Raw genomic sequence first — 22,917 nt, forward strand, 5'->3', positions numbered from 1 at the left:
TCTGATTTAGTTGAATAGTAACAAATCTACACCAGCAACGACATATTCACTTGTATTCAGTCTTGTTCTTTTTTCAACTGTCTATTGAGAGGGCAGTATCTTTTACTAATTAAAATTTAGCAAGCCAGAGTGAGTTAATAGCCAGTCCCATCTGGTTAAGCAACACATTATGGGGGTAAAGATAACCACCAGGTCTTAAAAACCACACAAAAAAGGACTAGTTGACAAAAACCTAGATGCTTTCCCCATGACACTGAAGTAAATCCCCTTCCTCTTTCTTCACAAATCTGTAAAAGGACTATAGGTTTGTGTTGAATGTAAAGAAGGTTATAAGAGAAAAGCTGTATCAGGGAGAAAACTCAGAGAGAAAACAAACCACAATCAATGTCCTTATCACCTTCAGGGTGCTTTTCAGAACACACAGCACTAACTCGACAAAGCCAAACCAGTGGTCGCTTACCAATCTCCGTGCACAGCAATTGTGAGACTGCCAAAGTTTAACTGAAAATAATTTTGTCAAATATTCATTTTCTCAGTATCACAGTACGACATCTCTTACATTAAATAGAAACAAGAGTATTTATTAAATCTGGTGTAAATGGCAAACTTTCTAATGCTATGCAGGTAAAGGGACAGTTTTTCTGCTTTGCAAAATAATAGTTGCAGTTCTGCTGCTTTGTTAACCCTTTCTTCGTAAACTCTTTACGCACCCTGCGCAGCAAATGAAGTTGTTGTCTTTGGGGAGAAAAAATCCAAAGAAAAAGAATAAAAATGTTCTGTTGCAGAGAATAAAAGACTCCAGACATACTCAGACTTGAAGTAACCTTGCTATTAGAGTGCTTGATACTCTGGTCTTAATTCTAGATTGTAATACAGGTTTTTAAAAGTAATTTTCTGTCTTTTTATTAAAGAAATAAAGGTTTAAAGTATTAAACAGTCATAAGATTGATCCCTAGCTAGGGACCTGAACCATGACTATCCATATGTCTGCAAACACTGAGTTATTTCAGAGATAAGGACAGTCTGGTTATGCAGCTACTTCATTAGAAGGGTCTCGATTTCCTCTCTCTTCTCCTGATAATTGTGTTATGCCTGGCCTAGGAGGCTCTTGCAGCAAGAGGACGTGGGGGGCCGGGTTGCACACCAGGTGCAGCATGGCTTGGGTTCGCTATTTTCAGTCTGTTGTTAAGTTTCAGCCATCTCAGGGTATCTCCAGCATAAGCTACATCACCTCTGCTAAGGCAGCATGACTTTGGCCTCAAAATATTTACAGTTCAATTGAGTATTTTTTAAATGGACAATTCATTTGAAAAAAAATGCCATTTTTTCAGGCATTTCTTCCTCCATGGAATCCAAATGGATAAAGAAAAAATACTTCTCTATCCAGAGTGCCTTCTCTACTCTTTTGGTAGCCTTGCTGTCTCCAATGGGCCTCTGACATGGGAAACAATACACTTAAGCTGCTGAAAATGGCTTTTCAAAAATCTGATTACAGAAACTGTTAGATAAAGGAAATTAGATTCTTTGAATCAGATGTAGTTAACTAATTTTTTTTGTTTCTAATAATGGTCACAATAAGAAAGCTCAAAACTTTTTCATTCCCAAATTACTTTCAGCTTTTTACTTTTTCCCCACCCTTTCTAATTCTTCTTAGAATAATCATTTTAAGTAAGAAAAGCAACTGTGATAGCATAAGTACTATATAGGATTTAATTGTCCTTTATTCATGTTTCTCCTCTAAGAAATCACTAAGCGCTTCATTGTTAGTAACAATGCTAAAACCAGACGCCTGACTACTCTGATTAACTTTGAGCCAGAAATTGTCTTCCTTTCCCTCAAAGCATGTATTAGGTTTCTAGACAGAGTTTGGACTTACATAAAACCCGATAAAGACGTCTTTCCTTCCCATATCTCAGACATTTCAATTTATGCATATTCAGTGATTTGATTTATAAAGGGATTGTGAATAACTTAACTAAGATGTTCTCCACTTAACCAAGTTCCCAGAGGAACAAAATATTTGAGAAATAAGTAATATTCATAGTGTTTCATTCACTCGAAGGAGTTTAAGAGTTTTGGGTACATTAAATAAAGATTACAGCTGGGCCACTGAGAAGAACTTCAAGAACTGAGGCAAACCACTTCAAAAACTTGCTTGAAAAAAGAATCAAGTCTACACGTGCAGTTATTCGTTTCTTCTATCTACCGAAATCTGAGACACATGGAGGAACACAGTCCTGACATGTTATGAAGACAAAAAGCTCAAAAAACATGCCGAAAAAGACACAGGAGAGATAAGGCATTACAATTTAGATGAATTCCTGCACAGGAATGGGAAGGCAGAGATGATTTTAAGCAGCAGCTGAAAGAATAACTTCTTTAAACTAGTTCCCCTTATGGCACAACAGCACATCATGATCTACAGCACTCACCAGTTAAATCCACATTGACTGTATCATATCCACATCAGCCACTGCTAGGCAGGAAAAATCATTCCAGTAAACTACACAAGGTGGTCTTATCACACCAACCTACCATTGTTTGACATGGCATATCATAGCTTGGCCATCGGTCTGACCATGCTCAAATGTCTCTGGACAGGACAGCAAAAGGGTTGTGAGGAAGGCTTTGGAGAAGGAGAATTTTGTGGACTCTCAGAGCTCCTTTTCAGCATGCAAGGCCACCAAGGGGAAGTATGAAAGCGTCCTGGATAGATGCAACAGGCCAACACTGCATTTTTCAGGGCCAGACAGAGCCTGCTGAAAGAATTAAGACTAAGGTGACAGATGGGATAAGATTTAACCATGTAGATGCAGCAAAAGGTCTGCATTTGAAAAGATTTGCTCCCAAAATAACCCGTGTGGTTTGGACACAGAATGGCTGTAAAAACTAAGAAATGTCCGGGTCATGTATGATACTCAAGTTAAAGCCCGAGCAACAGGCAGCATGGCAATGTTGTCTACATCGATCCACAAAGGAGGAGACAAATGTGCTTGGTGATAAGTAACAAGTACTCCTACTCAGATGGGCTATGCCCTCGGTGACAGCTACAGAGACACTCCTGGAATCCAGTTTGGAAAGATGGAAAGAAGTCTGGAATAAGCAGGCAAACCTGCAATTCATCCATGCAGAGACAAGAAACTGGAGAAGATGCTGTGTATGAAAAAAGTAGGGATCAAAAGATATCACGTAGAAGCCTCCTCTTAACTGGACAGTTGGAGGATGAATGAAGAGGATTTCATGAAGACACAACAGGGTGTGAGAAGAGATTGAAGCAGAAACAGTAACCAGAGGTAAAATATTCAAGAAGAGGTGCATACTGACCATGTTGGCAACATGTCAAAGCCTGAACCTCTGGAAACTTAGAATTATTCTTAAGACTCTCTGAATATTTGTAAAAAAAGTGAACATATGAAAAATCCTAGTGACGGTGTTTCCTTAAATTGGTAAAGAACCCAAAAATAACTGTGAGGTACAAACTCAGAGGCCACTGGAAGTCCTCAGTGTTGATATTTTAAAGTTTTAGTCATCTGATCATAGCATGTACACAAGGAAATCAAGTGTCACATTAATACCATGTGGCAGGATTGTAGGTTAAGATCATCTTTCAAAAGTTTATTACCACCGGGGCCAGTGGAACTACTCATAGGGATAAAAAATTCATGAATAAGAGCATCTTTGCTGAGTTCAAGGTTTAATCTCTATTAATGCTCAACTTTAAAAAATGCCATGCCCACAACTGCTAGAAAATATTACAGACATGAAAGGTGGAATAGCTACAGCAAAATAGTTCATAAAGTCACCAATAAAATGGCAGGTGGTTATAATGTTAATGATATTTCAAAAGCAGTTGTCATTTCAGAAAACTGCTATGGCACAGTGAATGGACATTTCCCGTGAAGAAGAATGTACGCTTGAAGTCTAGCTAGCAGAGAAGAATTCACTAAATCGCTTAGGAAATGTTTTGGTTTGTAATTTCTTTTATCGATAAAAAGAAAGGTAAAAAATTTGATTTTTTCTGACCTCAGGAAACTACTGAAAGGCAACAGCAAAAACCATATCCCAGAGTGCTGCCAAATGGAAGTAATGAAAACATGAATTTTAGTCCTGTTTTTCTCAGGATGTGGACAATTTAGAAAAGGGGTTTGGAAAGAGTTAGCTTAGGACAGAGAAGCAGGCTAGGTGGCTCCATCAGCCACGCGGATGAGTTCCTCAGGTTGATTTGCTCAGCCTACAGCCCTTCAGATGAAGCAGGACATATGCTCAGACTCTCCAGACAGAATCCCATATTAAGAAAAATGGTCTGATTCTCACTAACATCTTAATTTTCTTTCCTGCCCAATCTATTTAGGGCATTCAGTAGATTATATGAATTGCTATTCTGCAAACATGCAATTGCAAACTTTAAAATTCTTCTCTAGTTCCAAGTAAATGTCCTTAAGGAAGGACATGTTTGCTCCCTAATTTAAGTAACTTCTTAACTCTAAGGTACCTGAAGGGAAAATGTTTCATGCATGACCTTCAGTTGCAAAGGTTCTGTTATGCTTTGAAAGCCTTTAACTATATTTGCAATGCCAAACATCTTTTTGGCAGACATCTTTTTGGCCAGAGATCATCACTCAGTCTGACTCCTGAATGGAAAGGAGCATTCAGCACTGAACAAAAGAGACAGACCTCTATATCATAGCATGTAAAAACATTCTCTGCACAGAACTCTAGGTCCCTGAGAAGGTAGATATAAAAAATTTTTTTAAAAACAATTTTTTTAGATCTGTATCAATAGCAATCCATATCAATAGCATACGGAAATGTTCCAGATTGCTTTCAAAGTTTGACAGTTATTCATAATAATTCCTTTGAATGTCTCCCAAAAGTCCCGTGAACATCTCAAAATTAGAAGCTACATGGGAGTAATTTGTCAGAGATAGCCTTATGTTTATCTTTATTTGGTCTTTCTTGGTTGCAACAGATTGTCAGGCAGTACACGTTGAACAGCATCAACACACCAAAGATCACACTGAAATATATCCTGGCAAATCCATTTCAAGGGGGTACAGTTTCTAGCTGTACAACTACTTATCAGCAGAAATAATTCAAATCACACTTACTATAATGTCAGTAGAACACAGGAAAAAAACTATTTTAACTTCTTCAGAAAGCTGGTGAATTTTTGTATACCAGGTTCTGCTTTTGCCCAACAAAGACTAGGCAATATCCAAGGGCAATGGGCTTAGACATTAATCTTCAGGAAAATCTGCCCCAGATTTAAATATTTATATTTAAAAGGTGGTTTTAATTTGTAATTTGTGATTCCATGGTGTATCTACTCAGCTCTTTTCCTCTTTGTGATATAAATCATACTATAATGTCTCAGCAATCCATACTCAGACACCAACAGCTTCAGAATTGTCTTACCCTACTCAGAAATGGAACAGATGCATCATTGGAGTGCTTTTTTCAGTGTATATTTACACATTTACTATACACATAGACACTGTACACAGTATATAAAAGCATATGGAGTTTGAAGAGTGCTCACCGTAAGTCAGAATATACAGTGGTTTTCCATTAGTATCCATAGTGGTTAGGCAAGGAGCTTTCGGTGAGATAGTCCCCCATCGCTGCAAAGCTGCTTCCAGAGAAGGTGGCCAATTTGTAACCACACCTAATTGTTCCCCACGCATAGCCAACATCTGTGCTCCTTCTGGCTTTGGCTGGTTTGGATCTGGCTGTTGAACTTACGATTATGAAAAGATATAAAGTTACCATGTAAATTCTATACCTTGTGTACGCCTGTGTAACCAAGAGAGTAAGTTACCTTCGCAAAATATCCTGAAAATAATAACATGTTAGAAAGTATTGAGAAGTAACAGAGAAATATAACAGAATAACTAACTTTTAACTTTAACAGAGATGAAGGAAGGGGAACATCTCAGGAATGCACATGCTTATCCTCACACTAGCTCTACAAGCAGTCAAAGAAACTCCTGAGGCAGCATGCATGTATTTATCTTTTAAATAATCAATATTTCTTTATTCCTAAAGAGAGATGGAGAATACTTTTTCCTGGCAAAAATGAAAAAATGCAATAATGAGATGAACTGCAGAACTACTGAAAAATGTACTTTAACAAGTGATCAGTAACAGATTGATTTAAGCCACGCTCTGTTACAGTGCTTTCTCATAAACTACTACCGAGACTATTTAAAACTCCACATCCTGGCAAATCTTAATTCTCAAAGCACTGGCCTCCTTAAAAAAATAATCCCATTTACTGACTTTATCGTTGTTTCTATCTTACATTTAGTTCATTTTCTCGATGCTTCTCTGTTACACAAAACATTTAGCGTGCTCCCTCACTGAGAGCTTTTCTCACATTGGTGTTCAAAAGCAATGGCTGTAACCCACAGCTGAGTGTCCTCAAAGCAAAGCTTCCCTCCACTCTCTTCTGTCATTTCTTTGCAAGCAGAACCAGGAGCTGAGCAAATGAGAGACTTTTAGCTCTATGGCACTACGTCCAAGCTCACTACAAGCAGATTCCAGTTAATACCAATGCTTTTCTGTACTTGCCAATACAGGGAGGGCTTACTTTGCTTTCACAAAACTCAATGTGCAAGACAAACATTTCACAGAATTTTAATAAGAGATCCCCAAACCTTTTGAAAAACAGTCATTTTACCTTCTAACAATTCCTCAAAGTCATCTACAAAGAACTCTCGTAATGGTGGTCGTTTGGGCCGTTTTAGTGTATTGACCAGCTGCTGAATCTTTGCTGACACTCTGCTGCTCACTGGTACTCCTGCAGGACAGGGATCAACGGAGACATCAGTCGACCGCTACGCTGAATGCCACCAGACGTTAAGTGGGGTAAGAAAAAGTCGAGGACTGCAAGGCCACCACAGCTACAGTTTCATGCCATACTGTGACTCAAGTATTCAACATTAAGACATTAAGATCATTTCAGCAAAAAGGAACAATGATGCCTAGTTTAAATAAAAACAATGCAACAAAATCAGAGGGGAAAAAGCACACAGACTGAGGGAGAGAAGCACAGTGAAAAAACCCTCCCTTCAGCAACTGTCAGTAACCTTAGAGAACTCTTCTAGGTGGCATTGGCGATGGTCAGTGAGAGGACAGGCATTAGCTCTCTCCATGATCACTGGTCATGCCAACATTGTCTGACTAGACTGCAGCTCAGCAAGGAGTGTGGGTCATAGGCTCTGCCCCATCATTTATTCTGGGTTGCTCTTTACAGTGGGCATCTTTACAGTGGGCATCTGTCCAGGACCCATCCTGAACATGGTTCACATCTTTGTATTACTTCAATATGGCTCTGTATTCTCTGAACATCCCTACAGCCAATTCCACCACCCAGCAATCTCCAAAGGGAGAGTGCTTGCCCACACAGCACTATGAAACACACAATTCTGAACAGGAGCGTGGGGCAAGGGGCACTTTTATAATATAATCCCATCAATCACCTCCCCCTTCCTTTTCCCTAGTCGAGTGCAAAGCCTCTGCAATGTTCACGTTATCTGTTCCTGATATTCCAGCTTTCTGTGACCGTACTGGAGGAATTTCAACTTCCTGCCCTCCCATAAGGTTGGCTCCAAAACTTTTACCGAGTGGTTTTTAGAGCTGAAGCTTCTAAGTTTAGATGTGATACACTTGGTCAACAGTTCCACACCTTGCTGAAATATTGCTTAATAAGTTTTAGAGAAGAGGAGCAGTAAATAAGAAAGGGTTTACAAATAACTGTTTTTCAAAAAAAAAACCCCAACCAAAAAACAAACCTTAGAAAATAAGACTTCAAACACGTCACTTTTCAAGATGTAGCCATCCTAGCATGTCACTTTCCTTGCCATTTGAAAACCAGACTAGCTGTAACCAGGCAGCATGATCAAAGCAGATCTAAAGAGATTCACTGCTTTCTTTTGGCAACCAATTTCTATAGGGAATCAGGTCTGCTGCTTAAGAAATATTTCTCTATGTTGGCTTCATTTATACCAGTTTATTTTAGGACTGTGAAGATGCTGCAACTTTGTACGTGCTTATAAGTGAGAAGTACCCAGAAGAAACAAAGATCAGATTCATACAGTAACCACTAAAAAGGTTATGATACTCGAAAAAAACACGTTTTGCTTTGTGACATACCGTCACCAGTCTCCATAAGTTCAGCGTTTCCATACTTTGGTGCCACCCGTGCCGTTGATCCTTGTGGTCTTTCTACTTGTATTGAGTGTTCTGAGGTGTAAGTGGTAACATCTGGAGGGGCAGAATGATTTTCTGTGAAAAATAAGTTAAAAGGTTTAACTGTGTACCTCTAGTGTCGAAGGGCAGAAAAGCAAAGGGGAGAGGAAAGGATACCATTTGATATTTTTCCCCAACACTTGAATAGGCATTACAGGTAATGCACAAAATGAATGTATACAACTATAATGTACAGCATGATTTTAATAAAGTTTCCACTGGTTGAAACAGGGGCTGTATATCTGCAATCATATAAGCAATAGGCTAAAAAAATGATACAATTAGGTTGTAGGTTCTCCACTGACATTTGATTTTATACTAAGATAAAGCTTTTGACAGCGTCAAAAAGGAAAGACCCAGACAAATATAATTCTGACAGTTTATTGCATCGGTTTTTCTAAAGAAAAAGAATACATCATGTTGTCAATCACTTCCAAGTGCCAATGCATATCCCTTTTATAACCTCTGTATTTTGAATATGCCAATTTTAGTTAAGAGAGGAATTTGTTCATATATTAGGGAAAAAATCAATCATGGCAGGGTTGGAATCAAGGGGAAAGAAATAAAGTATAAAAAACCACGAACTTTGCATTCTGCATGGACACTTGCTTGTCTACTATTTTTAGACAGAGCTATTTCAATTCTTCCGTATAACAAAGGCTTGCCTTCCAGAAGGTAAACACAATTTGGTCTGACTCATGCCAGCACTGCTAAACAATTCCACAGAGCTAATCTTTCTCTTTCATAGCCTGATAACTCAGCATGCTACCACAGCTTGTTTTCCCATGTTTTCAAGTCTGAGTCTGTATTACTTACGTATTTGTATTATTTTTACAGGTTGTCTCATAATTTTTTCCCAGGTTTTTACCAGCATTAGGGTAGACGGACATAAATACCATTCGATCCCAAATTCATACACCATCAACACAGATAACTAGTTTTTATGGCTACATATACAGTAACAGGGTGCTATATTCAATGCCTATTTTGCATACTTGTCATTTGATGGACAACTATCATGAAAAATTAAGACATGATATTAATGTCTGTAGTTCTTATGTAATGTTTATACTCAAGAACATCATAAGGACTCAACCTTATCGCTCAACCACAGTACCTGGTTGAGGAAAACATGAGATGGCTTTTATCATGCAACTCAAAATCATCTTCCATCCTGCACATGTTCAGCTGAGCCTTTTGTGTCTGATCACATCCATTGTTTTAATTTTACTGAAACAAACACCACATATCGTGCTGTAAGTGAACAACTGAAGTGTAATAGCTTGGACAATGAAGCTTATGCTGGTAATTGTTTGAATAATGTCTTCATTTTAGATGTCTTGTCATTATCAACTATTTTAGACTCAGCACAATTTTTGCCCCTTCTTGCTAAGTGGCAAGAGCTTTTTAGAGATCATGATTGACTGACCCAATAACTAAGGCAATTAAAAAATGCTGATGTTTCTCTTTTTATCTTTTACTTATAACGTAGTTTTGCTATGGAAATAGGAGAGGAGATCATGACTAAGGAAATAATTGTACTTAGTCAGCTATTAGTAACATGAGAAAGTATTTTTAAAGTTAGCTTTACTTGTTCACATCTTTCCAGTGAAGTATTTCCATCTGTCTGACTTCACAAGGCAACTGGAGTTAAACTATCTCCTTTCAGGTTTTAGCACTGAGATGGATTTTTTCTTTTTTTTTTTGAATGGGTGGGAGGGAAGGTATGTGATCCAAAGCACCACAGAGCAGAGATGCTCCCCCTTCATATCTATACACTTGAAATCAAATACTTCTTTGTAACACATGGTGCCAAGTAGGGTGAAATAACATGAGCGAGAAGTTTCTTGCTCTTCTGTAAAAGTGTTTCCTTTTGAACAAGCAGCACTGGCACTTTAAATTACCTAAAATAAACTCTCTTCCCAAGGTGGCCATCACTGGCTGGCCAAAGAGTGGGGTTTTAGCACCCTGGCTGCCCATCTGTTATTTATATTTGCATTAAGAAAAACCCTTATCTAGCAGAAGAGGAACATTAAAGTTTGTCTTGCCATGTTCCTTTATAGTATCTGTGTAACAGATGTCTTATCATGGCAATATCTACAGCTGTAGGTTTCATCCATTAGATTTACAAATCCTCAGTTGGTTCCCTTCTCAGAGTCAGGCTTGGAGAAATGAAAGTCGTAAGACAATCATTTGGTCTGAATGACTTCTGAAGAAAAAGATAATTGTTATGTTATGTGAAATGTGCCCTTTTTTGTATAGAACAGTCAATCCAGGCTTAGACTATGGACACAATCTTTACAGAGCCGCTTGGTCTTACGTCAGGTACCTTGAAGCACTGTTTGACGTTTAGTTAAGAATAATGATCCTGACACATCTGTTGACTAAAAAGTAGAAACTGTGACAGCTGCATGACTTCAAAGCATTTCTCCTTCAAACATACATATTTGCGTCACCTCCTCTTCCCATCTCTTCCAATATTCTTGCATTAGAAGATCACAGACAGAACAGCTGTTTCCAGTTAAGGCTGTCTTCATTTCTGCCACTGCAGTGATATAATTTACCCCATTTCATGAAAATCAGAAAGAACCAACAATGCAGAGCACATTCACGTAGGGATGGAGTGTGTGCATTGTCAGAGCCTCGTGTCTGAGGAGAAGCAAAGGGGTGGAGGAATGCCTTCCAGTGGAAGTTTGGAAGCACACATAAGTGCCGTGTATTTGAAAACTATCCGGGAGCTAAAAAAGCATCCCTGAAATACTATAGTTGAAGAAAATGTAGCTTTTTCTCCCAAGCGAGCTGACTCTTCTGGTTGTCAGGAAAGGGAAGTCTGGAGTAAGAGCTGTGAGCTGTGGCTTCTTCCATCAGCTGGGTTTCTCCCATATTCATGTCCAGGTGACAGAGAGTATTTTAAACTAGTCTCCTGTATTGTAAATTAATATTCCCACTCAGAATGCATAACAATTTTAAGCTTGTCAGAGAACTATCAGTCATGCCTTATGCCACATTTTTATATATACTTTATTAGAAATCTATGTAGCCTTTAGGTTGGATAGAGGCCTTTGATTTCCAAAGAGAAACATATTTGAAGCATATAAAAGAAACATTAAATGCACCTACAGGATCAAAATTTTGTAGTGAAATGTTTAACTCTTTATATAAATTTACACTCATATGTAAGTGCTGTGCGGTTTTCATTACATGAACTTTCCGAGCTTCGGGATATGCTTTCTCTCTGTGATTTTTATATACATATAGATCCAAAAAATATAATACAGACAAATGAATGCTTAAAGATCTTAGAAATATATACTATAGGGACCCAAAGATGGGTCAGAGCACTAGGTATTTTTACAGATTTCACTGGTTTGACCTCTAAGTTCAAGAATTACCCAATGCAATTGCGATACCTATGCCAAACTAAAGATTCTCCCTGTAGCTTAATACAGACAGCCGAGTGTCTTAAAGCTGAGAATAAATATTTAAAAGATATCTATTGTAAACTAGAACTTTGGTCATAATAAAGCAGCAGCAGCAACCAAATTAAGTGAATAGTATAACATTAACAGCATATAATAGCTTATGCAAATTATCTAAATGATCAACAAAACTGAACTCTTATTATATTACAGCCAATGGTTTTTATCAAATCCCTTCTCAGGGCTGCATTACAGCACTTAAACTGGAAAAATCTTGGTTTGATTGTGTAATGCACTCTGGAGGTAAAAACCTAGTGGGTATCAGAATGGAGAGCTTTTTTCTATGTTATCATTAAAGGCTTTCCTGTTGCCCCTTAAATCTGTATTTATAAAAATTGGCATCTTCAGAGTACTGCAGTATGTCCTTATGTATTTACAGATGACTTCTCTCTTGCAGGCTGATCTGCCTCTGGAGAACAACTCCCTGGACCAAACAAACATCAAGCCATGGGAATACATGTTCTTTGTGATGAAGAACAAATTGTTTCCAGTAGCTGAGGAGCTTCAGAGACCAGAATTATTCTCCTCTCTCACCTTCTCGTCTACCAAAGAGGATTATTCATCTATGATCACTGGCACACTGTCTCTGAAAGAGCAAGGCTATTTGTGGGAATACTGCAAATCTACTACCTCTTAGAATACATTTATTTGCAAAATCCACCTCCTCAAACTGAAAAGGAACAAAAGAGCCATTTAATTTCCAATTCTTAAAGAAAGCAGAGCACCACAAAGAAAGACATCTTGTAGTTATAATCTGTGCAGCTTCTCTTACATTTCCAGTGATCTTAGCAACAACAACTGATGGTAAACTTAAGATCACAGCCTCAAAATGCCTTAATCTGTTAGCAGGTATCACTCATATTTTGTATCCAAATGACCTTTACATTACTACATCACAACCACTGTCCGACTAGAGATGCAATTTAAGGTATCTTATTGTCAGAATCAATAAAAATATGTATACCCTGAGGTATGCTTAACTGCTTCCTTCAAAGGAGAGATCTTTCCAGTCAACAGCAAGGCAAAATAAAACAAGTAAAAGAAGTAGTATTTTTCTCTTCTGCAAATACTGCCATTTTAATTTAGCTCCATAAATGCTGTATTATTTACCACGAACTCAGTGATTATAAAAGAAGACTTACTGTGCCAGATTTAAAATTACTGAAATGTCACATTATAAAGAAGCTATATTTAAAGACACATTAAGTCTTGGTGTGTGAGTAATGCAACCTTTTAGAGTTTGGATAAATTTAATTCTCTATGCTATAATTTCCTCTAGCATTTCAAGATGAAGTCACAGAAAATAACCAAATGCGATGATTAATGTGTTCAGAAGTGTATGTGTTTCTAAAACAAGGTTCTAAGCTATTCATTTAGCATGAATTTAAGAATACAATAGAAATTCTTCCCCTGACTGCAATTCAGCAATTCCAGACCATGGTGAGAGGTTTACTTATCTGAAAATACAGGTGTTGCATCAAGCTATACTCAGAGCAAAAAAAAAAGGATATGGACTACTGTTCCAGCACATCAAATCAGGAACATTTAAGATGCCTTCATGTATCTCATTACATATACTTGTAACAGTCACACAAAGCTGCATTTCAGATGTGTTGTAGAACAGTAGCAAGGTTGCTTTATCTGTTCCAATATAGACTCCAACAGATTTTCAGTGAGACAACCCAAAATACACAGTCCCAGCAAGAATGCACCCAAAGCAGATGCCTCATATGATAAACAGCAGTTACTGGACTATGAAGGGAAAACAAGCCTTGCTTTCCACATGCCTAATTGAATAGCTGCCTCATTTTAATGATGACTAACGTCAATGGCACAATATTCAGAAATAATTCATGTCTGTGAAGCTTAGCCCTAATGGAAAGAGAGCATTGACTTCCTAGGATCTTTCCAAAGTATATAAACAAGGCACTATTACAAATAACAACAGAACTTTTCTCCAACGGTATATAATAGAATTTCCCAAGGACTAGAATCACTAGATATCAAAAATCACTCAAACTATGTAATTAAAATGGTACAGCAGTAGGGGAAACTTGTGTGCAAGCACTCCCTAATGCTGCATGCACTGATTTTCTTTACTGATGGATCCTACACAGATGTTTTTTAGTGCTAAGTAACGGAAGTCATGCAACTGTATGTTTTAAGATATTTGGGAGCCAACAGGTGGACCGTGTTTGCCACAACATAAGTGTACCCCCAAATCTAAATTGCTTTTTTTTTAATTTTCTCACAAAATAAGAACATAGGACTATCTCTCCATGTAATATATGGAAATAGAAAAAAGGAAACAAGAAAAAGCACAGGAAAGACTTTTATAAGACTTCATATAGCAACATCAGCTGAATGTGAGAGACAAAATTAATGTTAAACTGCACATACTCAAAATGTCCATATACTAACCTATATGCGTTTGAGCCATAACATCAGCTAGTCTGTGTGCAGCACCACTGCCTCCACTTTGTGTCGAGGAGGAGGAAGTGGTTGACGTGGTAGAGCCATGGATCGCTTGACTGATCCAATGTTCCATGTTTATACTCCCCTGACTTGAGGTGGGAGTTCCCTGGGAGTCGCCCTGTATGGAGCCTTCATCTTCTGAACCAGAAGAAGTATCTAGTAATTAAAAACAGCCTGTTAACTTGCAGTTTGGATTTTCCTAATAGAAATAAGGCATGTTCATATTACAAATCTAAAGATAACTGCCATTACAAAAAACTTACGAAGGTAGGGAAACGTAGTAAGAAATGTCTGTAATACTGAGAGCTCTGAAATAAAGTTAATCGCTTTCCTGCTCTAAGGCCATGGCTTTTGCATTATTGTACAAAAATAAGGATAATAAGAGTCTTCCTTTATAATGTGGCTTGAGAATCTTCTGAAGATCTCCAGCCATGTATGAACAGTACAGAATGCCCACAATACTTTCCTAAGCTCAGCCCACAAAGATCGTGAACAACTTTTCCAATTGTAGAAAGCCCACACCTCAGTGAGAAATGGAGTCCCAGCTGGACTCAGCGACCATCAGAATGCATGAGATGTGGGGCATTTTCACAGTCTAGTAGGTAAAAGAGCAGATAAATTTGAAAAGGAATGGCACATCTAACTGTAAAGACAATGTTCCATTATAGTGTTAGGGAATAAACTAGAAACTTGAAAGGAACTTTGAGTTACAGAAAATATGACAAGCTGGCCAGAGTTAGGTCCTCATAAGACCAAAAGGACCAATGCAAAGTTGAGGTACCACCAAGGAAAAAACAATCATGTGAACTGCCCCAGTTGACTTTCCTACCATTCAGTTCATATTCTCCTCTTCAAACATACCTCAATGTTATGCTCAGTGTGCTTCTAATGACATTTCCGTTAGTATCTATGCAGACAGATTATTAGTTGATAGCAGCACAAAGAACCATTTTTAAAATTCTCATAACATACGCAGAGGTGCTCACCTGGAGGTGTGTAGGCATCCATCGATGTTTGGACCACCAATGAACGCCGTTTTGAGGGCATGGGGACTGCCATTTTCCTTTCTTTATGCTTAGCAAGAGCTGCCTGAACTGCTTCTGTGTGGACATCTGGAAGGAAAGAGAGATTTCAAGCTAGCATTCAGACAGAAACGAGCTGTTTGTTTGTGCATTCAGTGCACCTGCACGCAGGTTCATCTATACAGCCAGCTAGGCTGACAACGCATATGAAATGATGAAAGGCCAGGAACACATGGGATCTCAGAGGGACTGTGTGAGTTCTCACTGTATAAAAAGCAGCTTAGTGAAAAGTGCTATACCAACAAACTTGAGCTGTGTGATATTCCCAAGACAGTGTTGCGCAGTATTTGAAGAGTAGGAACTCCGCTTGCCCAGAGCAAACCGCTGTTTCACCAAGAGCTGTTACTTCAGCAACCATTACTGTTTTCAGTAAAAGCACGGTGTATTAACATTGCCTGGTTTTTAAATGAATGAAGTTTCCAATTTACATAAAAGATACACAGACCAACTGAAAGGAACATTTGCTTGAAAGCTAAGAGGTATGTGGAATGTCACAACGGAAATAGCAGCAGGTCCCCTGTTCCCAAATCCTCCTCCTGCCTCCTTCTCTTGGCTTTATTCACCGAAAAGTAAGTATTACATAGGGTTGGCCTGAGGCAGAATGAGCACGGGCCTTGTGCTTCACAGGCGTATGCTACACACAGCTCATACCAAAGCATCCAACAGACCCCTCCTCCATGGGGACATCCCCAGTGAAGAGCTTCTCTACCTTTCACGTGTATATATAGCTGTCTGCCTCCCCAAGTCTGAAAAAGGCCATTTATCATGTCTAAAAGACACTAGCGACATGTTTTGATTAATTACTTTGTTTTGTGCAAATCTTGTAATTAGTACCATAACTATACGTTGAAATAAGTCTTCCTTCAGTTTACTACCTTGCACTGTTTGTCTGTATACTTCTATGGTTTTGGGACAAGATGTACATGAGGAGACTGTATGCAAAACACACAGCAGGCAACAAAAGCCACTTATGTCTAAAGAAGTTGCGACACACTGACTATCTGGCACAAAACTGGAAGCACATTAGACGTTGTGTTTTAACCAGTCACTGTTAGGCAGCTGTAGAAAACGCAGCAAGTTGTGTTAACCATTTAGCTGTTTCCATTTGTGAAGTAGGAACTCAGTGAAGTAGGTTTAATCCAGAGTGATCTCACTTCTGCTACTGCTGAATCTGTTTGAAGACCACCCTTGTAGGCAGTGCACAGCCTGCTTCCTACTCCTGTGTCAATGTGGCAGCAGCTCTGAACAGTCAATGGTCCCCAAGAAAAGCAACAGAAAGACAAGAGTATATAGAACTTTATTTAAAGAGCTGTTGGTTGGATCACATCAGTATAAGTAACTTGTTTAAAGTAACAACTGGGATGGATGTCTAGAAGCATTAGATGATACTCTCTGCCGAAAACCTGCTATGTCTCATTTTAGTAACAGTATTCCCTATCTTCTGCCAGGGTTTAAGCACTTCTCAATGGAAAGGCTGCAAGGATGTCAAAGAAAAAAAATTATCAGTTGCTCTGTGAGGTTTTTGTTTGCTCTTATTTTAAACCATAAAGAGGATGAGCACATCAGGAAAAGCAAAGCAAGAAAAGCAAAGAGCAGAGCTGGAAAAGCATACACAAAACATAAAAGAGCCATGCGGCTGACAGACCAAAACGGAGGAAGACTGCAATGCTAACATCAAACCAGAAAACAATTTCTCCCCTGTCAAGTAATTTTTTTTTTAAGTAGAACATTTAAGGTCTTTCTTATAATTAAAACCTGATGAAGAGTTTATGTGAGAAGTAGCAGGTTAAGAAAATAAACAATGTAAGTCTTTACCTAACAGCATGTCCCCAAGATAAATTCCTACGTGCTCACTCCACACCAATGCCAATAACATATACAGGACTGAACATGCTTACTAATAGTTTGTGCTTCTTGTCCAACAAACAGCGAAGATTCTTGGTTTTCCTTGAAAGGATAGCAATTAGATATCATGCAGTAAAAGTGAGCTTTCCCTTTTAACAGAAAAACAAAAGTCTACAGCAATTTTTGGAAGAGAACAAACTGATCAAGACAGGAAGAATTATTTGTATGTTATTGTATTTAGAATGTTTTTAATGCAAGTATCAGGAGGGACATGAGGTGTAATGTGAATTCTTCAGAAGTTTTTTAAATGAGGGCAGCTGACAAAATCATTACTAAAATGCTTACTAACAGCTGGGCACTGAATCATAACTTGTGAATTCTTTGATTTCTTTTTTGATGTAAGATGGTAAACTCATCAGCTTAATTAAAAGACACTCTGCAGGGTTTTGATTTTCAAATGAGTCCATGGGAGTCCAGGAATTGAATTGTTTTCTTAATAAAGCACAGGCCTGTTATGTTTATTTGTAATGGATTACTGTGGAATAAACCAAACTATAGATTACTAAATTAAAAAAAAAAAAAAGAAAGAAGAAAACCAAGACCCACAGGAAAGCAAAAACAATGGAAAAGATAAGAAACTCTGAATAAACAAGAGGGAAGCTGACTGGCAAGAAGGAACACACACACCTGCTCCCAGCTCAGCCTGCAAGGTCAGCTATTCTGAAGGCATTACTCGGAGTATGGAGACTACCAAAAAAGACCACGACATATGCCTAGAAAAGGCTGAGGACAGTCCAGAGATGGTCCAGGGACTATCTGCAAGAGCTTACACGCTTTTAGGGGAGAGGAAAAAAAGGCAGCAGAAACAGTCAAGCTTGGATGAAAAGTCTTTTCACAACGTTCTCTCCCAGGAATAAAACTCTTGGCTAAAGAAAGTGTCTCTAAGCATATAAAGAAAGGCTAAGGATTAGGTAAAGAATTAGTGACAGCCTATATAGTTTGTACAGTCTTCTTTTTGAATGAGAGCCTGTTGATGGGTTCTAAAAATGCTCTTCAACCTATTTTGACAGTCTTGTATAGGACTTGTTAAGCTAATGAACAGCATTCAAGTCATTCATACCTAGCCATGAAGTCCCAAAGTACTGAGGAATCAGAGAGGTGAGGGAAAGCCAGACTGATACTTAAGAATTACACCTGAGAACAACTCACAGGTTACAACATCTATCCTGTAACCACAGCGAGACAGAAACAATAAGTAGATTTGTTCCCACCAAATATCAGCTTCAGGTATGCACTTTCCAAAAACATGCTTTGCTTTTCTCTAGGTTTTAGCTTTGCTTTTCTGATCCACAAGCCAACTTTACCAAGGTATCACAAGGAATGTTAAGCAAAATACAACTAATAATATCTTTTTGTAGTTTTATGAAGCGCGGATTTAAACCTAAACTGAAATGCACATTCCTCACCAAAGGGTGACCCTGGTGATTTGTTTCTCATCAATTTGAGCAAGAGTGTGGTAGCCCTTGCCTTTATCTTGGTGAAAAATGGGCTACGGTGTCCGTCATATTGTATGCGACCCATTCTCTCCCACTGCTTGCCCACAACCTGTCCCTAGTAGCTACTAAAAAAATTCAAGGACACTTGTAATTGGAAGCTCCTTGTTCACTAAAGGAATGAAACCACATTTGTGATACACACTGGGACAAAGTATAATGACGATAAGAAGATATATCCAAGTTCGCTCAGGACAGGAAATTGCTTATCCCCCCAAATCCCATCAGTACAAAGCAGTTCGTATTCTCTACATATCACGCATTGTGTCAGCAGAGAACATCACATTAGAATTTCAAACCGTCTCTGGCAGGGTGATGCCCCTTGTCTTGCAGGTCTGACAAAAATGTCTGAACTGTCTTCTCAGTCTACCCTGGCACACTCAGGCTAACTGAATTCATCACACTGTGATTGAGCATTGCTTTACAACACAGATTTCTTGTTAAATTTTCCTGAAAAAAAATGTTCAAGTATGAAGATTTTTGTCTAGAAACACCACACAGTTAGAAGCTTTCATTAAAAAAAAAAACAACCAAAACCAAAACCAACAAAACCCCCACCTCCCCTCTCTTTCCTCATACTGTGCCATGCTACAATTTCTCACCTACTACAAACTTCTGATAGAATTTTTCAAACACAGATATACCTTGATGTAGCTGCACTCAAGCCTTCTGAAAAAGTCCTGGGTCTAAGTGGGAAGAAAATGCTTTTAGGTGAAATGTTCTTTCATGTAGAAGTCTGTGACATTCTAACTACACTGTTAGAGCTGATAAAACGACTTCAGGTCCCAACCCTTCAAAGCACTCCTATGGGTTACAAAATCTTTATACTCTTGCCGCCTGGCTTTTCCACAAGTCTCAATGGAAAATCTAGAGCATAGAGTAAAAATATCACCACCTCGATCTACAGTAGCGGGAACCAAAGCACAGTTCCTTATGTGCTATTGTCCTCCACTGTTTTAGGTTGGCCAACCATATGTTGAATCTAATTTCTGAGTTTGTACTCGAGGAATCAATAAACGGGAGAGAGTAAAGCGACATGCTTGGGAAAGCTAACTGCTTAACTTGTAACCAACCTGGTGTTCAGTGTTCAATCTGGCACGTATTTCTTATAGGCTGCTGGATAATACTTAGCAAACTTCAGACCAAACACCTCTGTCTCTAGTCTTTTCCCTGTTGCATTCAAGCATTTTTATTTGTTTATTCTCTCCCTTTACTTTCTATCACAGGATAAAGAGGGCAAGCATACTTCTGGGAGCAAAGTCAGTAAGTGAAATACAAAGGAAGTAGAACTATAAAAACAAGCACGTGGTAGAAAGTTTCCCTTCAAAGAGCTAACGATCTATTAAACAAGAGATGAGGCCTCAAAACAAAGGGCTGAGAAATGAAAACTGGCATAGAGAATGAGGGTCCATAAGCTCAGACTCCCAGAGCAATGACCCATGGATCTGGCCACTGCACACCATAATCAGGAACTCTCATCTATTGCAAATAGAGGTGAATTCTTCATTCCATCAGCAGGATGAATTGCCCAGATTTCCCAGGAGATGCTCTGCACAGTCACTCTTTTCATCTGGTTTATCTTGTACAATGCTGTGCTCCTCGTTTAACTGAAAAGGCTTAGGAAAAAAACCAACCCACTAACATACATTAGTACACAGCACCTGCTTGATAACAGACACCGTGTTCTCCAGGGTCTGTCCCAGCTTCATCTCTGAGCGTGCTCTAATGGCTGAATGCTCAACACATCAGTGGATTTGACTGTCCATGGAAAAGGAAACAAGCCCACCTCTCTGCTTCTGTGGAACAAAGTGACATCATACCTGCGCTGGCACGCTGCTCCGATGGGATCCCCCTGGCACAACAAGCCGGCAGGAGACCAGAGAGCCAGTGGTCGGCACAGAGCTAGCCGGAGGGATGAGCCTGCACTCAGGAATTGCTCATTTTATATGCACGGCCATGTGGGAGGGAGCAACCTATTCTCAAGAGGGAGAACTGGGTGACAGAAGATGTGAGGGAGATAACTGTATTAACCACCGACAGGTGGGCAGTGTGACTGGATACACACATTCAAACATTAAATAATAATGCCCAGAGAAATAGGAGCAAACACTGTTAATTACAGATTGCTGATACTGTTGACCCCTTTTTCATCATGTTCTTTAACTGTTTATTCCCAACCTTTTTGATGATGTAGCACATAATATCTTCTTTGTTTGGGGAGGCAATTTTTTATTTAGTCAGAAGTTACGTTGGCACATAGAAAGAGATCCCAGCCAGGAGTTTTAGACTTGTTTATATTGGCTCTGCGATAAAAAAAAGTCCCTTCTGAACTTTTACTGAAGTCTTTTCTATAGAATATACTTTCTCTCCTCCTTGCACAAACATATGCACACTTAGAACCAGTGGCAACTTTCCTCTGTGACAAGCTGCCCTCTCCTCGCTATTTACTTTGGGGAAGACAGTATGTATGATCTGTCTAGGCTCAGATGAGCTCCACAAGCAAATCAGCCTTCCTTTCCTGAAGCAAGAAAGCAACTGTTGTGTGACAAACAAGGTCAGCCATTTCCTGGTCCACATATGGAGCCATGCTGCAGTATCTTGTGTTTCTCTACAGCTGACAGAAGAGCACTCTTTTGAGTGTGCATCCTCGTTGGGCACGGAACACAATCCTGACTCTCCTCTCCCCTTACACCCCATGAACAGGGATGCCCCATTCCTTACTTGGGCCAGATACAGTGTCCTTGAAAGCTCTGAACTGTAACTGAGACATCTGAAATATGCTGCATATTCCTAGTCCTCCCACAGACTTTTGCAGCTTTTAGAAGGAGAATGAGTTTGCTCCTTTTTGTTCAGCTCTGTTTTAAAATAACAAACACCTATTCAACAAATTGCAGTTGCGTTCTTCCTCAGTGTGAAGAGGTTGTTAAAATTTTTTTCCTATATGAGTTTAACATGCCTCAGTGGCTTCCTTTACTCAGTATTAGCTGCATTTGCTCCATAGGCATGTCAAACATTCAACATACTGTTAAGCAAAGTGATACCTCCTCACGGATCAGGGGTCTGGGTGTTAGTTCTGCCATGGATCACAAAACAGGGCACTCCTCCCATGGAAGCTTTGGATAAATTAAAAATTTCCACATTATGAAACTGTTCCTCACACCCTTTGCATAAAATGCCTCAGCTCACAAAAGGGAAACAGCGTCTTCTGTTGTACTTAAACCAGGTCTTGCAGTTGTGGGTCAAGTAGTTCTCTTGCATCTAATTTATCATGCAGCCCTTTTTCTTTTTAAGACAATAAATTAGACTTGCTGTAGATAGGAGTCATGCACTGCTAGAATCAAGATAGCAGACCTCTGTTTCTACCTGTGTTTCAGAAAAAATATATTACTTCTGTGGTTTTTGCTTGAGTCATCAGTTTCCCAGTAATTATAAAGCCTTGATACCCAATCACTAGGTGTTTAAAAAACACAAACATGGGAAAAAAAGCTGTTGCCTAATTTTTGCTGTACAGATGTAGAATTAGCTAACGGAGTCCCTACCATCTTCTGCAGACTGGTTTTCCAGTTCTGAAGTAATAGTACTTCCATCCCTCTCTTCGGGGGATATACCCCATAAAGAATAAAACTGGTGGGAGACATACCTAGATGTGACCTGAATTGATGTAATTCCTCTCCCCTGAGCTATTTTTGTCTTTTTTTCATTTAGCCTTTAGAAACAATCTTTCTTCCGTTGCTTTAGTAGCCAAATCCTGGAAACATGATGATAGCACTGGAAGCAGGATGGGCCCAAGGACTCTGAGAAGGTTTAGCATCCTTGCTTTTTACAGGATAGTCCACAAACGCAACTGACTTGCTCACAGAATGGCAGATTATTAAGATCAAGAAGGTTGATGCTCTGCACTAATGAGTTGAGAATGCCAAATGATTTTTAATAAGGGGTTATTTATGTACATATAATACATATTTATGTATTATTTATATTGCAGTAGAGGATCAGCCCTGAAGTCAGACGTTTAAACAAATAAGTAAAGCCACGAATAAGTGTCTGTCTCAGGGACACCCCAGCATCTGGAGTGGCATCAAGGAAAACAGCTGGAAGGACAGGCAGAGAGGCGGCTTGCAGGAGGCAATAGCAGCAAGGGCAGTTATTGCTGCATCAACACATTGTGCAACAGAAGAATCCTAACAGCTTCTGAGTTATTACAGGGAGGCAACCGCATCACTATCAAACCAG

General features: G+C 39.0%; 1 protein-coding gene across 4 annotated transcripts in view; it reads right to left on the reverse strand.

The window, feature by feature from the left end:
* Positions 1-22,917, reverse strand: part of DIP2C (disco interacting protein 2 homolog C) — a 334,539-nt gene that overhangs the window by 110,929 nt on the left and 200,693 nt on the right. For all 4 annotated transcript variants that reach the window (XM_075082401.1, XM_075082400.1, XM_075082399.1 and 1 more), the window contains 5 exons: positions 15,191-15,316; positions 14,151-14,360; positions 8,155-8,286; positions 6,680-6,799; positions 5,540-5,737 (listed from right to left, as the gene is read on the reverse strand). In XM_075082401.1, coding sequence (XP_074938502.1) covers positions 5,540-5,737; positions 6,680-6,799; positions 8,155-8,286; positions 14,151-14,360; positions 15,191-15,316 — 786 coding nt within the window. The remainder of the gene's footprint in view (positions 1-5,539; positions 5,738-6,679; positions 6,800-8,154; positions 8,287-14,150; positions 14,361-15,190; positions 15,317-22,917) is intronic.

This window comes from Phalacrocorax aristotelis, chromosome 2 (assembly GCF_949628215.1).
Source record: "Phalacrocorax aristotelis chromosome 2, bGulAri2.1, whole genome shotgun sequence".
Classification (NCBI taxonomy): domain Eukaryota; kingdom Metazoa; phylum Chordata; class Aves; order Suliformes; family Phalacrocoracidae; genus Phalacrocorax; species Phalacrocorax aristotelis.